The sequence below is a fragment of the Myotis nattereri genome (assembly GCF_964212035.1).
Source record: "Myotis nattereri genome assembly, chromosome: 14".
Classification (NCBI taxonomy): Eukaryota; Metazoa; Chordata; class Mammalia; order Chiroptera; family Vespertilionidae; genus Myotis; species Myotis nattereri.
This window is the reverse complement of record NC_138089.1, coordinates 61,387,333-61,403,936: the sequence shown is the minus strand read 5'-3', so window position 1 is coordinate 61,403,936 and position 16,604 is coordinate 61,387,333. Positions and strand designations below refer to the sequence as shown.

Below are 16,604 nucleotides of genomic sequence, written 5' to 3'. Positions count from 1 at the left end.
ACCAGGGCCTGATGCACAGGCTCTGCACCAGTGGGACCCCTCTGCCCAGCCTGCGGGGATCGGGTGAAGCTGGCTCTCCGACATCCCCCAAGGATTGTGAAAGTGCGGTTCTCGGGTGACGCACCCCTGGTTCTGGCTCCCTCCTCTCTGGTTCCAGGTGCGTCACCCAAAAACCGCAGCTGCCAAGTCACCACAGCTCAGCAGCTCCTACGTTGAGCATCTGCCCCCTGGTGGTCAGTGTGTGTCATAGTGACCAGTCATTCCCAGTCGTTCTGCTGTTAGGGTCAATTTGCATATTACCCTTTTATTATATAGGAGTGCCTGGCCAGCCTGGGTGAGGGGCTGATGGTTGTTTGCAAGCTGGCCACAGCCCCTTCAGGGTGGGGGGGTCCTGCTGGGGTGCCTGGCCAGTCTGGCTGAGGGGCTGAGGGCCGTTTTCAGGCTGGCTAAGCCCCCCAGCAGGGACCCTAACCCCATGAGAGTGTGACCAGCCTGGGTGAGGGTCTGATGGCTGTTTGCAGGCTGGCCACACCCCCCAGCCACACAAGGTCCCAGTGGAGGCTGGCTGGAAGCAGGTATCTGGGATATATTTAGCTTCTATAATTGAAACTTTGTTGCCTTTAGCGGAGGCCACAGCCACCCAGGGCAGGCGGGAAGCTTGGCTTCCTCCATCACCCAGGCAACCAAGCCTCCTGCTTGCTCCAGCTCCGTTGCTGCTGGCCACCATCTTGCTTGGGTTAATTTGCATATAGTCTCTCTGATTGGCTGGTGGGCATGGCTTAGGGCAAAGCAGAGGTACAGTAAATTAGCATCTTTGTCTTTTATTAGTATAGACTAGAGGCCCAGTGCACAAAAATTTGTGCACTCGGGGGGAAGGGGGTGTCCATCAGCCCGGCCTGTGCCCTCTCGCAGTCTGGAACCCCTCGAGAGATAACAACCTGCTGGCTTAGGCCTGCTCCCGGGTGGCAGAGGGCAGGCCCAATCCCTAGGTGCAGCCCCTGGTTGGGCTCAGAGCAGGGCTGATTGGGGGGTTGGGGCACCGCCCCGTCACACTCAAGGCAGGGTCAATCAGGGGGTTGGGGCGCTGCCCCGTCACTCACAGAGCAGGGCCCATCAGGGGGGTTGGGGCTCCGTACCGTTACACACAGAGCAGGGTCAATCAGGGGTTTGGGGAGCTCCCCCGTCACTCACAGAGTAGGGCCAATAGGGGAGTTGGGGCACCGCCCCATCACACACAGAGCAGGGCAGATCAGGGGTTTGGGGTGCCGCACCCTGTCACACTCAGGGCAGGGCCAATGGGGAGGTTATGACTCTACCCCTGTCACACACAGAGCAGGGCCCGTGGGGGGCGGTTGGGGCGTCGCCCTCTATCACCCATAGAGCAGGGCCCATCATGGGGTTAGGGTGCCGCCACTGTCACACTCAGGGCAGGGCCGATGGGGAGGTTATGGCTCTACCCCATCCCACACAGAGCAGGGCCTGTGGCGGGGGGGGGGGGGGTGTTGGGGCGCCGCACCCTGTCACATACAGAGCAGGGCCGATCAGGGGGTTGGGGCGCCGCACCCTGTCACACACAGAGCCGCAGGGTGATCAGGGAGTTGGGGAGCTCCCACCTATCAGGCACAGAGCAGGGCTGATCAGGGGGTTGGGGCGCCACCCCGTCATGCTGATCCCGGTGCCAGGAGGCCTTGCGGCTCCACTGATCCTGGTGCTGGGAGGCATATTACCCTTTTACTATATAGAATAGAGGCCTGGTGCATGGGTGGGGCTGGCTGGTTTGCCCTGAAGAGTGTCCTGGATCAGGGTGGGGGTCCCCACTGGGGTGCCTGGCCAGTCTGGGTGAGGGGCTGAGGGCTGTTTTCAGGCCGACTGAAGCTCCCAACTGCTCCTTTCTTTCTTTTCTTTTTTTTTAATTCTGGGCCAGCTTTAGCTCTGGCTCCAGCTCTGAGGGCTCTGCTGCTGAAAGAAGGTATCTAGTTTGTTTCAGTTCTATAATTGAAACAATTTATAACTCCAGCTCTGAGATCCCGGGCTCTGCTGAAAGCCGGTTTCTGGGGTTTTGTTTAGCTTCTATATTTGTTACAATGTTTCTTAAACTGCAAGCTCAGAGGCTGGCAAGGCAGGCGGGGAATGTTGGAGTCCTCCGTCACTGAAGCAAGCAAGCCTCATGTTAGTTTCAAGCTGCCTGGCTGCTGGCCGCCATCTTGGCTGGCAGTTAATTTGCATATCGCCCTGACTAGCCAATGGGAAGGGTAGTGGTCATACACCAATTACCATGTTTCTCTTTTATTAGATAGGATTAGCAAAGCTCAACCATACTTCAAATTGCTTACCATGGAATAACTCAAAAAATTAAATGAAATGGAGCTTAGAGTTTATCAAGAAGTGCCTGGCTGGTGTGGCTCAGTGGTTGAGCATCAACCCAGGAGATCACAGCAGGGTGCACGTGATCTTGCAGGCTTGATCCCCAGTGGGGGACGTGCAGGAGGCAGCTGATCCATGATTCTCTCATCATTGATGTTTCTATCCCTCTCCCTCTCTCTGATATCAATAAACATATTTAGCCCTGGCTGGTTTGGCTCAGTGGATAAAGCATCGGCCTGTGGACCAAAGGGTCCCAGGTTTGATTCCAGTCAAGGGCACGTGCCTGGGTTGCGAGCTTGGTCCAACATGAAAGAGGCAGCCAATCGATTCCCTTTCATCATTGATGTTTCTATCTCTTCCTCTCCCTTCCTCTCAAAATAAATTTTAAAAAACATTTAAAAAAGAAGTCATAATTTCCCATACTTAAGCTTCTACACTGGGCCAGTCCTCAAGAAAATCTTGAAAAATGGGCTGGGTCTATTTCACAAATAAGGAAAAATTCTTCGAGAGGGGAGAGAGGTGACTCTTAACAACTGACGTGGTGGCCACAGCCTGGACGCAGGATTCTGGGTTCCAACCCACGGCCAGGCACCTTGGCCATTGGGACACGGAGAAGGGTGTTTCAAAGCGATTCGGGTCCGTCTCTGCAGTCACTTGCACTAGTGATCACGATCACCACGGGTTAAGCACTAGTGACAGCAGCTGGCAACGGATCAAGTGGACAGGGCTGCTTCCGGCCAGACTCCTTGGCTCTGCATCCTGGTTCTAGCAGCAGCAGCAGCTGCTTGTGGCCGGAAAATACTGGACCTCAGGGAACCGCACCTGAGGAGTCCGGTTTCAGGATGCAGCCAACATTGACCTCTGCGACTTTTGGAAATAAATTAAGATCCAGGTGGACAGATGTAAAATGCCTCGATTCCAAAACACAGTAGCCATTCTTTTTTAAAATATATTCTTAATTTCAGAGAGGAAGAGAGAATCATTGATCGGCTGCCTCCTGCATGCCCTCTACTGGGGATGGCGCCCACAACCAGGGCACATGCCCTTGACCGAATTGAGCCCAGGACCCTTCAGTCTGCAGGCCGACACTCTATCCACTGAGCCACACAGGCCAGGGATCTGGGTAAACGCTTCAGTGAGCACTTGTGTTGTGTAGGTCGTGTGCTCGGTGCTCTAATAAAAGCTCATCTCCACCATGACCGCCAGGTGGGATGGCGCTGTTCCTGCCCCCCTCGGCTTCCTTGAGGCTCTGGACTTCCCTGTGGGTGTGCTGGCTGAGGAGTTTGAGACATTTGACGGACCCTGGTCACCTGGGTGAGGGGTAGATCCGGGTTTGTCTACCCACCGAGCCACACCTGCGAGGGCACGTCGGTTTGTAGCCACTTTAGGAGCATGAAGTGATTATTGTTACCCAGTTGCTTCCATTGACCCTCTGCTCCTTGAAGGATATGCTTCCTTCTTTCCAAACCTACAGGACTGTCTGATTTGTAGCTGTTACTGAATTCTAGCTGAGCTGTGTGGTAATTAGCAACATTCTCTATTAAGGAACATCCCAGATGGCTAGTTATGTTAGGTATCTTTTTTTTTTTTTTTTTTTTTACGTATTTTTATTGATTTCAGAGAGGTGGAGGGAGAGAGAGAACATCAATGATGAGAGAGAATCATGGATCAGCTGCCTCCCGGTCGCCCCACACTGGGGATGGAGCTGCAACCCCTGCATGTGCCCTTAACCAGAATCAAACCCGGGACCCTCCAGTCCCAAGGCCGACGCTTATCCACTGAGCCACGCCAGCCAGGGCTATGTTGGGTATTTTATGTTTATGTTTATGTGCATGTTGGCATTCCTGTGTCTGCTTTGATGTCTATGCCAATCTTCTGCTCACTCTTTAACTGGTTGTCTTATTAAATTGTGAGAGTTCTTTATATATTCTGGACACAAGTCTCTTATTGTATATATGATGTATAAATAGTTTTTCAGGAAAACAAATAGAAAAGATAAATATTGGAAAAATAACTAGTACTAAAACTGACCATAAAGACCAGTAACAAAGACAAAATTCCAAAAAGTTGCCTGACCTTGACCCATGCAGTCCTAAACTGGAATAAAAAGCACTTAGACTTTCAGAGCGTGTGAAAGGCAGCGACTTCCTCCACACTGCTTATGTGGCAAGTATTATTTTCATGTTCAAACCTGACTGGACGAATACAGAGAAAAACAATTAGAGGTCACCTCTGCTCACAACTATAGACGGTATACTACCATAATAGGTCCATCTCAAACATAAACGTTAATTTTAAAATCTTAAGCCCGACAAACAGCAGTTTACAGAAAACAGAACAAATACTAGTCAGACAAGACTGCAGGAGGGACTCAAGGGTCAGACCCCGAGAGCTGTCACCACGCCGGCACGCCCACGGGAAAAGCGCCAGAGCCTCGAGGAAGTCCACGGGGTTCAGTGATTACTGGTCGAGCCCTTAAAAAGGCGCGGCTCAGTGGCTGAGCGCTGACCTATGAACCAAGAGCACAACCAGTTTGTGGGCTCCATCCCCAGTGTGGGGCGTGCAGGAGGCAGCTGATCAGTGATTCTCTCTCACCACTGATGTGTCTCTCTCTCTCTCTCTCTCTCTCTCTCTCTCTCTCTCTCTCTCCCCCTCTCCCTCTCCCTCTCCCTTCCGCTCTGAAACCAATAAAATATATTTAAAAAGGGGGTGGGGGATAGGAGTGGAAGAGGGACATTTCATTCTCCTCTCCTTCTTCAAGCTTATTTTCAAACTGACTTGAGAACATGTTTTAAAATTAGGTATTATACGAAAATGCTTCCTATTCCATTAAAAACAGAAACTGGGCAGCAAATGCCTACACACCACTCTCATTTCACAAATTGCAAAGTGCTGACTAAAGTTATGCAAGGGAGGAATAAGCAAGGTGTGTACCATTATTTGCAGACGTTAGCGATACCTAAAAAAGGGGAAATATCTAACAAATTCAAGAGTCTTGATCTGAAAATCATTAGAAGAGTTTAGAAATTTTTTTAAAAAGCCAACTGCATTACTATGTCTAAAACACATTTTAAAAAAATCAGGTAAGTCCTTTTCCAATAACTAAAAAGCATTTGAGAGGGTATTAAATCAATTTCTGCATTAGTTTTAATAAAATTATACAACCAGGGGACGGGGGTGGGCTAGAGGACATTAATGGTGGGGAAAGGGGACATATGTAATACTTGCAACAATAAAGATTTAAGAATCTAATAATAAAAAAATATACAACCACAGTTTTAAAAAATGAGGAAAAGTCTCTGAAGAACACTTTATAGAACTTGACAAAGTGCTGGTGAAAGTCATCTGGATAAGTGGGCACAATAACCCTTTTTTAAAAAATATTTTTTTAGCCCTAGCCGGTTTGGCTCAGTGGATAGAGCGTCGGCCTGCGGACTCAAGGGTCCCAGGTTCGATTCCGGTCAAGGGCATGTACCTTGGTTGCGGGCACATCCCCAGTAGAGGGTGTGCAGGAGGCAGCTGACCAATGTTTCTCTCTCATCGATGTTTCTAACTCTATCCCTCTCCCTTCCACTCTGTAAAAAATCAATTATATATATATATATATATATATATATACACACACATATATATATATATACATATATATATACACACACACATATATATGTATATATATATATTTTTTTTTATTGATTTCAGATGGGAGAGGGAGAGGGAGACTGAGATAGAAAAATCAATGATGAGAATCATTGATTGGCTGCCTCCTGTGCACCCCCTACTGGGGATTGAGCCCACAACCTGGGCATGTGCCCTTGGCTGGAATCAAACCAGGACCCTTCAGTCCACAGGCCAAATCTTCATCCACTGAGCCAAACCGGCCAGGGTGGGCACAATACCCTTTCAAAAAAGATTCTCGAGGCCCTGGCCAGGTAGTTCAGTTGGTTAGAACGTTGTTCCAATATACGAAGGTTGTGAGTTCGATCTCCAGTCAGGGCACAAACAAGAATCAACCAATACATAGATAAGTGGAACAAGCAGCTGATGTTTCTCTCTAAAATCGATATAAAAAACTAAAGACTCCTGAGAGCACAGACACACCAACCTTTCAACACCTAGATGCGTGAACGGTACAGAGGCTCAGTTTCAGAAACTTTACGTGTAAATAAATCAGAGCCCATTCTCCTCAGTCAGCACTGCGGGGCCATTTCATGATCAGCACGGAGACAAGCACGAGACCGTAACGAATCCTAAATGAGTCAACAGTGAAGGAACACTTAGAAGTTATTTTAAGCTAAAAAGGAACAGCCCTTCCCGGCAGTGAAGAAGGAAGACATTTCTGAACCCTGAGGAGCCAAGATGCCCTCAGACACAAGACGGGAGCATTCCCAGGCCTCGCACTGGCACTGCTTCCAAACCACGCCTTCTAGCCCAAGCTCCGCTCCGGCAACTCACACACCAGGCGAGGGGACCACTGCTCTCCTGCGACGGCAGCCTGTGCGCTTCCTGCTACTCGAACTGGTTTAATAGCTCGTCGCCTGTTCTCTCCGCCTGTTCCCCGTTCCCCACAGAACCAGGGGAACCAGGGGGAGCCGAGCTGAACGGGTGGGAGCCCTCCCCTTCCCAGGAGGGTGGGTCAGCCAGTGTGGCCTCCTTGGGCCTCACGCCTCCTAAGCTGCTTCTTCGCTGGGCTTAGGGAAAGGACCTTTGCAAGACAAAGGTGGAAACTCTGAGATGGCCACGGAGCCAGGATGTGGGGCGCCTGGGGGACCCTCTATGGCAGCCAGGACGGCCCCTTCTGTCCCCGAGGATGCCCACCATTGGTACGGTTCCTGCCAGCGCTCAGACCACCCTGGCTCCAAAGCACAGCGGAAACGGCCGGGCTGACGTGTAAGGGCCCCTGCACCCAGCTCCATCTCGGCAGAGGCAGGGTGCGGGTTCCTGACGTGTTTTCTAAACGTGGGACAAGGGCACACGCCACAGTCCGCTCATCCCTGGGTGCAGTCCAGCTGGGAACACGGCTGCGAAGGCGGAGATGCTTCACCCTCCGTGAGGAAACCGCCCGGGGGCTCCGTCTGCCCCTCGGGTCACAGAACCGCAGGAGACAGTCCTTTGGCGAAAAAGGACACGCTCTTGTCCTGGATCTTGTACTGGAACGTGAGGCTCCGGCCCCGCTGGGCGGGTGGCGACGGCGTCCTCCACAGGACCCTCAGCTGCGGACAGGAGAGAGTGAGAGGCCCCGCCCAGCACCTGCCCCCCCCCGCCCCGCCCTCCCTGTCCTCCCGGCCCCTCCATGCCCTCGGGCCTCAGATCACTGGCACGTGTGCCATGCAGGTTTGGGCCCGACTCCACAGCCAGGCTGTTCTGTTACCAGCGGAGAGTCAAGGAGCCTCCATGACGACAGTGACACCTGCTCCCCACAGAGAGGAACAGTCACCAGGGAACCTCTGCGCAGTGTCTGTGGGGCCCCTCATCCTGTTTCCCTACACGGTCAGCACCTGCTGCCGCACTAACTGAGAACGCGCTCCACTCAGGCCCGGGGGCTCCGCTCGTCTGGGTGACGTCCCGGCTGCGCGTCCTGAGCCTTCAGAGCCAGGCCCCAGCGCCCGGCAGAGCCTCTCACACCGGCCGCGGGCACTGCCGCTCAGCATGGTTGTGCAGCTGTAGACCCCACGCTCGCCTCTGAGGGCCCCTGGGCAGGCGTGGCCGCAGGAAGTCAGCCTGGGGTGGGGCTGGGTGAAGTCTCAGAAGGCGGAGAAGCATGGCAGCCGGGGATGAGCCTGGCCTCCCTCAGGCGCAGGCCGCCCTCCGCCTGAGCGCTCCCCCCGCACTGTGTAGGGGCAGCAGGGGCGGCCACCCAGCCTCAGGGAAAGCCGCCCAGGTCCCGATTTTAAAACAACACTTTCCCACGTGAGAGCCAGACTCAGGCACAGACGCCAGCAGCCCGTCACCCAGCAGGATGCTGCCCACCCTGCGCACCTGCCCGTGCACGTCCCTGCAGAAGCCGGTGGCCAGGCCCTCGGCCCGCAGGACCAGGTGGCTCTGGTGACTGAGGCCATTCAGCAGGACGTCGCTCTCCTCGTCCTCGGCGTCCCCACTGTCGTGTACAAGGGCCACTATGTTTCCCTGCAACAGACACAGAAGGAAGCCTCTCCTGAAGGAAGGCCGCACACCCTCTCCCGGTCAGCCGCCGCCGCGACCAGCCCCTTGTGGGAGGGCCCTGCCTGGGCTCCAATCACCCACTGGACATCCCATCACCAGCACCTCCAGCCTGTGCTTCCAGCTCGTCACCTGAAGCCACACGGCCTGCGGACTGGAGGTCCCAGGCTCCATGTCAGGGGCATGCACCTCGCGGGGAGGGCCCTGGCCCTGGTCGGGGCGCGTGCAGGAGGCAGCCAATCCATGTGTCTCTCTCACATCGATGTTTCTGTCTCTCCCTCTCCCTTCCACTCTCCCTAAAAACCAATGGAAAAATATCCTCAGGTGAGGACTGACCAAAAATAAAATAAAATCTCTATTATGGTAAAGTCTCCACTTTTGCCTAATATCTTGACAACCTACTTGTATTGCACCTCACAATTTTTCAAGCAATTTATACCCATGATCTCAACTGATCTGTAAACACACCCAGAGGGACAGTGACCTGCCCAGGACACACAGGGCTGGGACCTCGCAGCACCACACGACCAGCCCCTGGAGACGGCTCACCACCCCTTTAGCACTGGCAGGTACGGGGAGCAGAGAGCCCCAAAGACTCCTGGGCCTGCCAGAGGAAAGCCCAACCCCAAGCCATGAGCCAACAGACCACCGCGAGCCAGCGAGGGCTGGGCCTGCCCGGCCCGTGGTACCTGCAGCCGGCAGCAGACGCAGGCCCTGCAGTAGTGGATGAAGTCCAGCACGGCCTCCGCCCGCACGCCCAGGCTCAGCAGCACACTGAGGTCGTCCACCAGCAGCACCGGGCGCTTCCAGGCGGCCTCCGCCCGACCCACGGGCTCCAGGGCCTCCCGCACGAACTCATACAGCGGCCGCAGGCTGGCGGCCGTGGCCTCCCTGCACACGGGGCAGAAGTCAGCAGAGTTCACTCTCCACGGCCTGCGTCTTGGACTGAGCGGCAGCACAGGGAGCGGCTGGGGGGGCAGAGAGCTGGGTCCCAGTCCTTTGCCCCAAGGGGTCAGGCTGGTCGGCGAGAGAAGGCCTGTGCGTGCAGTGAGCTGTGCTTCAACACAAATGCTCCTCGAGGCCCCTGGGCACCAGGCACTGGGCTACAAACTGCAGACACAAAAGCCAACAGCCCCAGGCCCACAGGGGCAGCCCGCACCTCTGATCCGAGGTGGGGCCCTGGAGGGCTCCTGTGGCTGGGCAGGCGGGAGCAGCCCTCCCAGCAGGTCCTAATGGGGCATAAAAAGCTAAACAGCAACTCGGGGTCCTGCATGAGGGGCTCTGGTCTCAGGGCGGCTGGTGTGTAACATGCGACCTGTTCCTGAAGGGGCTGGCCCATCTCCCCGGGACTCCCTTGTGACTCCCTCAGCGGCCATTTCCCAGAATCAGAGCCGGTCACCAGATTCCCGCAGACAACACCTCCCACAGCTTTGGGGACAGCCGCCCGCCCGCCCTCCGGCCCAGGGTCAGAGCAAGGGCTTCCAGTAATGCTGCCGCAACAGGGGCATCTGACCCGAAGCCGCACTGCCCTCAGCACCGAGGGGGAGGCTGCCGAGGGGGAGGCAACAGCTGCGCTGGGCTGGCCCCACCAGCTGTGCCCTGGGCTGGGCTGCAGGCGGACTGACCTGAGGAACTGCAGGGGGTGTGCCTTGCCCTCGGCCCGGAAGAAGATGTCCACCGCTGACCTGAGACCCTCGAGGAAGACCAGCTGCCCGCGCTCCCGCGCCGTGGTCAGGCTGACACCCTGAGCACAACCACGAGAGTGAGCCACGGCGCCTCGCAAGGGAACCCCAGGGGAACCCCAGGGCGCTCACCTCAAGCTCTCAGGAGGGCACAGCCCCACCCAAACCCTGCAGATGTGCACCTGTCCACCCTCCCTGGGCGCGTGTCTCCTTTCCCCTGGGCGTTCCCACCCACAATTCCCATTGTTTTCAGAGGTGCACTTACATTGATTGTCACTTTATATAAAAAAAGTGCATTTTTTGCTTTTATATTTATTTTATGATTACCCGACAGATTTTAATTTACAATAGTAATATAGATTCCTTTTTAAATGCATGTATTTATAAAGTTAAGCACATTTAAAAGCAGTAAGTAAATAATAACAGTAAGAGGGTGGGAGAATGACAGTCTCTGTAGCAACTACTCAACTCTGCTATTGTAGAACGAAAGCAACCATAGACAATTCATCAGCAAATGGGTGTGGCTGTGTTCTAATAAAACGTTATTTACAAAACACCGGGGCACAGGCAGGAGTTTGTCGACCCTTGCTCTAATGAGAACTTCTTAAATAGGATTCTTCATGAACCACCCAAGTAAGAACCTCAAGACCCTGATTAAAATGCAGATCCCTGAGCCCCACTCCAGACCTCCAGACCACAAGTTTCAGGGGCAGAGCCCAAGAGTCAGCATTTCAGCAAAGCGCCAGGGATGGTGGCACTCCCTCTCTGTGCAGGGACAGGGCACAGCCCTGGGCCAGGTCTCCATGGCCCGTTCACCCGCTAGCTCTCCACTCGGCGCCAGCAGCGCCAGCAGCGCCGGGCACAGAAAGCCCCCTGGCCGCCACCTGTGCTCTTGCTCCCCGCCATTCTGCTCGTGTTAAGTGCAGTCGCCCACCAAGAAGGTGTGAGGTTAGGGTACGGCAGCTCATCGAGGCTGTGCACACCCAGCATGTGCAGACCACCCTGCCGTGTGGACGGTGAGGCCACGGGCATCGGAAAAGCAGCCCACCTGGACTGAGACACAGCTCTCTCATCCAGAAAGCCCGACGTCGCGGCCAGAGGGGGACGTGCCTGACCTGGAATGCAGCGCGTTCCTGACCTGACTGCACAGAGTGAGGAAGAGCCACCTCCTCTCACCCTCCCATCTGCTTCCCTGCATCAGGGAAGAGCGGTGACCTGGCACTTCAGAGACCGCTGCCGGTGGGAGACCGGTTCTCTCCCCGTGAGGCCGGCCTATCAAAACAAAACACACGCCTCACTAGGCCTTGAGCAGCCTCTGGCTGTCAAGTGCTTACCTGCCTTTATCTGTGGAGATGGGGTGCAGGTGGCAAAGTGCCTGTCCCCACATCTGGGCCCTAAGCCCTAGACTTAGGGAGAGACAGTGGAGCCACTCAACTTGGTGGCAGACAAGCTGTGATGGCCAGCCCAGCAGGGCCCAGAGGAGAGCCCACATGGAGAGGGGAAACCGTGACTGGTCCAGAATCAACAGAGACGGGTTTGGTTAATGAGCAAAGATCTGGGTCTATAAACTCAAAGTAACAAAACATGAGATGCTGTTTAACCCCTTCAGATAAAGCGTTCAGGGGCCCACGAGTTCCTCAGTCCCTCTCTTGCCAAGTTCTCTCCAACCTCAGAGCACTCACACGTACGTGGCACACACACACTCACTCAGGGACCTCACCACCAAGTCTGAAATACTTACCAGCTTCTGCCCCACAATATTGTAGTGACTGAAGGACTGAACGAGGGCCACGAAACACACCTTACAATTAGCTGGAAGACAAAATAAATGTGTCTTAACACCGTCTCTCTGCACAGCCACTCTCCTGCCCTCCGTGCCTCTGGAAACGGAAGCACTAAGGCAGGTCTTAGAGACCCGGGTCTTGCAACCTAAAATACCAAATTTGATTCTAAGATGCGATTTTTAAAATACTTAATAATTATACCTTTTACAGTTGATTCTGAGATGCACTTCTGTTAGGTGTATTACTGGGTACCTTATTTTGCTCCAGTGTAAGTAAATTGTGGCCTTTAAAAAATCATATTTTCCTGTTTGTCAGTGTACAGGAGTACAATTAACTTTTCTCTTTATTAAGGTGTTACATGTCCTTACCCCCACCGCCCCGACAATTAACTTTGAAAACTGGTCCTACATCCGAGACGATATGAAGGAAACGCAAAGAAGCTCTAGCTGCCTCGCTGAACGTAACTAATTCTAATGAACAGCCACCTGGCCACCCAGACGCCGCGCCCCGACTAGTCCCATTTACTCCTGAAACAGGCTTTCCTAAGCACCTTTGGCCTCAGGTTTCTTTCTCAGTCGCCTCAATGGGTCCCATACCTTTGAGGTAGAAGGAGAGAAAGTGGTGCACAAGGAAACTGCCATCGGTCTCGGCATCACAGAGTAGAGTCAGTTTCCCCTAAAAATTAAGAGGAACACGAAAAGGTGATCCAGATCCCCGGAAAGAGGGCGGTGGCTGTGTAATCTGAAGAGTGTGTGTGTGCGTGTGGATGCACAACATATGCACTAGGATCATCAGAGAGGAAGTAAAAATTGTGGGAAAAACAATTAAAGTGATCAGTATGAAGTCACTCATTAAGGGCAAGCATATCTTGGCTTCTATTTTCCCGAAGCAAAACAGAGAATAAAATCCCTCCTCTTCCTCACTCCTCACCTAGTAACTCAGGGACTAGTGTTGGGGGAATGAGATACTGGACAGAGGAAGCGTCTACCATCAGAATCCAACAAAAACCAGAGCCTGCCACACGGGAAGGGACCTTCAAAAAGCCATCTGCTCCAGCTTCCTCCCCATTTCTAATTCGGACGCCGAGTCCGCTGGAGGGTGGGGAGGTGGGAGGGAGGGAAGGCGTGGCTGTAGACAGACCCCCGTGTCCAACGGCCCTGAACACGCTTCAGGCAGAGCTCTGGCCAGGAGCCCCGGAAAGGCCTCTCAGGGTGGCTGTCTCTGCGACGCCTGGCGGCCCTGACCCAGCACCTCGAATTCCTTGTCAGCAGAAGGGAAGGTCAAGAGCAAGGGGGATTAGACACCTCTGTGCCCTGGTGACTTGTTTCACTTATGAAACATGAAAGAGGCGCCGGCTGGTCTGGCTCAGTACTAGGAGACAGAGCGTTGGCCTGCTTGGCCCGCAGAATGAAGGGTCCCGGGTTCGATTCCGGTCAAAGGCACCACGCACCTCGGTTGCAGGCTGGATTCCTGGCTCCAGCTGGGGCACGTGGGGGAGGCAACCAATCGATGTGTCTCTCCTATTGATGTTCTCCCCCTCCCCCCCTTCCTCCCACTCCCTCTAAAAATCAATGGAAAAAGATCCTCGGATAAGGATTCACAATAATTAATTAATTAATTAATTTTTGAAAATGTGCTTCTTAAAACAAAACATGAAAGATCACACTGTAGCTCCTGAGGGTGACCCCCAGGGCTGTCCTCCCACTGGAACCCTCCATTCCCCCGCTGGGCCCTGAGCTGAACACTTCGGGGTGCAGGACCATTAGCAAGGTCGCCAGCGCCACCTGCAGGCGTGGGCAGAGGAGAGCTGCCGGGCAACCAGGAAATACACAATTACCTACCGAAGGCTGATTTGCCCGGCACTATGGGGTCACAGAGGCGTCTTGGCTGCCCGGGGGAGCTTGACATTTCGTTACAAAGACAAAGGTTATGAGATGAACCCGGGATGCTCCTGGGAGAGGTAACCCCCTGGACTAAAAGGTGAAACACGTCGAGGTGCCCCAGAAGGCGGGGAGTGGGAAACAGTGCGAGGCTGTGGTGCCCGAGGTGGCCTGGTGCAGCCCCGCGCTGGCTGAGAGCAGCGGGGAAGCGCGCTTCTAGGCGCCAGGAGAGGGAGCAGCAGCGATCGCCGCGCCCTGCGGGGGCTCCCGGGCCCGAAGGACACTCGGGACGGGGAAGAGGCTGGGCCGCGGTGAAGGTGGAGAACCAACTCTCCTCTCCGCTCCTCTCCGGCAGCCTTCCCCGGGCGCCGGGACCCCCATCGGGTGACACGCCGAGGGCTCCCGGGACACGTTTGTGAACCTAAGTCCGTCCATACGTCGAACATGCGTCCCAGATCGTTCACGGGCACCCACGGCCTTCGAGGAGCCGCGAGAAGGCGCAGAAACCCACGCCCCGCGGGCCCCGAGGTCCAGCCCACGCTCGGCCGGCCCTCCCTGGACTACAACCCCCAAGCACGGTCGGCCGGTGGGCAGCGCGTCCTGCCCGCGGGTCCGTGTGCCCTGCGCCCGGGACGCGTGCTTCCGCCCGGCTCCAGGGACCGCCCGCCCCGCCCCACCGCGCGGCGGGTTACCGGCTCCGCCCGGTCCGGGGAGGCATTGAGGAGGTCATTGAGCTCCGGGAACATGCCGAGCTCGCGGAGCAGCGTCCTGGACGGGAAATAAAACTGCCGCGGAGACCAACAGGGACCGCAGCACACGGCACCCACACCCTCGGGCCAGGAGCACGCGCGCCGCCGCCGGCTCCCACCGCAGCCAATCCGGAGGCGCCTAGACCGGGGCGCTTCCGGCGCACGCGTGATGACGCACTTCCGGCCTCTGTCCCCCCGCGCTCTCGGCCCGGCGGCTCCAGTGGCTGGAACAAGTTCGGTTCCTGCCCTGCGGGTCTGCGGTGTTGGAGCACTCGCCGTGGCGCCTCCAGGCTCCACGCAGTCGGCTCTCTTCTCCCCCCTAAGCCTCGCTCTCCCCGTCCGGGCGAGCTCGGGCGGTGCGAGAAACGCGGGCTGTGTGTTCCCTACAAAGCTCAATTCTAGCTCGTGCTCCTGTTTCCGCTCACACAGGGACGCCTGGCAGGCTGTCTCTGCAGCGTGTGGAGGGAAGAGCAGAGGCTCGGGCCCTGGAGGCTGCGTCCAAGCCCTGGCCACCGCCCAGCCTGTGCCCTGGAGGGACTCTGAGCTGCTGTTTGTTCCTCTGTACAAATCTGTCACAGTGCCCATCTCCTGGGGGGTGGGATGCGCAGATGCGGGCAACGTGGAGAAGACGGGAAGGCACCGCGATGCTAATGGGAGCTGTCGGCGCCCATGGTGGTGAGGGTGGTGGAGTCAGAACCTGTCCTTCATTCTGAGCCACAAAGAGCAATGCGCACACACGTTCACACCACCCGTGCGCAGGTGCACGCGCCCACGCGCGCCCAGAGGCCTGAGCGCGTCTCCGGAGCCAGAGCCACTCGCACTTCCCCTGGAAGCACCCACACCCACCTCAGCCACAGGCTGGTTCGCACTGGACGACGCGGTGCTGATGTGCGAACCAGCGGGGCTTCTCCGGCCGTTTTCTTCGGGACAAACGACTTGCCATCACAGGACCTGTTCCGGTTGACGGCTTTGGAGAAAGTCTCGCTGGCTCAGTGCCTGCAGTCCGGAGCGAGCAGGGGCCTCCCTCCATCTCCCGGACCCGCTCAGCCACCGTCTGTCTGTCTCTCCCCATCTCACTCCATCTACCCATCTATTCTCTCTCTCTCTCTCTCTCTCTCTCTCTCTCTCTCTCTCTCTCTCTCTCTCTCTGTGTGTGTGTGTGTGTGTGTGTGTGTCCGTCCAGCAGCCCCATCTCTGGGTATCTCTACTCAAAAGGACCAAAGCAGCCCTAACCGGTTTGCTCAGTGGCTAGAGCGCCGGCGGGTGGACTGAGAAGGGTCCTGCGTCCGATGATGCGCGGCCCTCCGCAGCCCCGCCCTCACCCCCGGGCATGGACATTGGTTGCGGCTGGATCCACAACATGGGGCGTGCAGGCAGCAGCTGATCAACGTCTCTCTCTCATCAATGTTTCTAACCCTGTCCCTCTCCCTTCCTCTCCGTAGAAATCAATAAAATATATTTTTTAAAAAGACCGAAAGCAGAACCTCGGTTTCCTGCACACTGTGTCCCCAGCAGCGCCATGCAGGGCGGCCCCGCGGACGGAGCCCAGCCTGGCCGGGGCGGGAACGGGAAGATGCGCGGGGCGGCGCCGGGGCAGCGGCTGGCGGCTGGGACTCCCTTCGGCAGGAACAGGAACCGGCCAGCAGAGGGCGGCCGCCCCCAGGCAGGCCCCGGGCTGGGCGGAGCCACACCTGGTGCCCTTCAGCGCGGCCATGCGGGCGAGGACGGCCAGGTGGCACCCGGCTGCCCTGGGAGGCCCGTGCCGCCCGCCACCCTGTAGACGGGTCCCCTCCGGTGGCCGCCGGCGCGGCCCGAAGTGCCCGCGTGAACAAGGGGGTCGGGCCGGCGAAGATTGTTCCGGTTTCCGATTCTGGCCCCAGGACGGGGAGAGCCCCTGTTCCCGCGGGTTAGGCCGCTCTTGGTCATCAGGGCACCAGCCCCAGGAAACAGGCCCCTCCCTGCCGCTCCTTGTGGGGCTTTGACCGG

The 16,604-nt window shown here is 56.1% G+C and overlaps 1 protein-coding gene across 1 annotated transcript; it reads right to left on the bottom strand.

The window, feature by feature from the left end:
* Window positions 1–6,129: 6,129 nt before the first annotated feature.
* On the bottom strand, window positions 6,130–14,701 carry ELP6 (elongator acetyltransferase complex subunit 6). Its single transcript, XM_081106422.1, has 7 exons — window positions 14,562–14,701; window positions 12,586–12,664; window positions 11,947–12,017; window positions 10,149–10,267; window positions 9,213–9,414; window positions 8,344–8,490; window positions 6,130–7,577 (listed from the first exon to the last, which is right to left on the bottom strand). Exons 1-7 carry the CDS (start codon window positions 14,613–14,615, stop codon window positions 7,452–7,454), a joined length of 798 nt encoding a protein of 265 aa, XP_080962548.1. The 5' UTR covers window positions 14,616–14,701; the 3' UTR covers window positions 6,130–7,451.
* Between the last annotated feature and the right edge of the window lie 1,903 nt (window positions 14,702–16,604).

Excerpts from the sequence above, each read along its gene's own strand:
- ELP6 (XM_081106422.1), bottom strand. The coding sequence starts at position 14,615 with ATGTTCCCGGAGCTCAATGACCTCCTCAATGCCTCCCCGGACCGGGCG. Across the intron at positions 10,268-11,946 it reads ATATTGTGGGGCAGAAGCTG|GGTGTCAGCCTGACCACGGC; the intron begins GTAAGTATTTCA and ends GGTTGTGCTCAG. Across the intron at positions 9,415-10,148 it reads CACCCCCTGCAGTTCCTCAG|GGAGGCCACGGCCGCCAGCC; the intron begins GTCAGTCCGCCT and ends CCCCGTGTGCAG.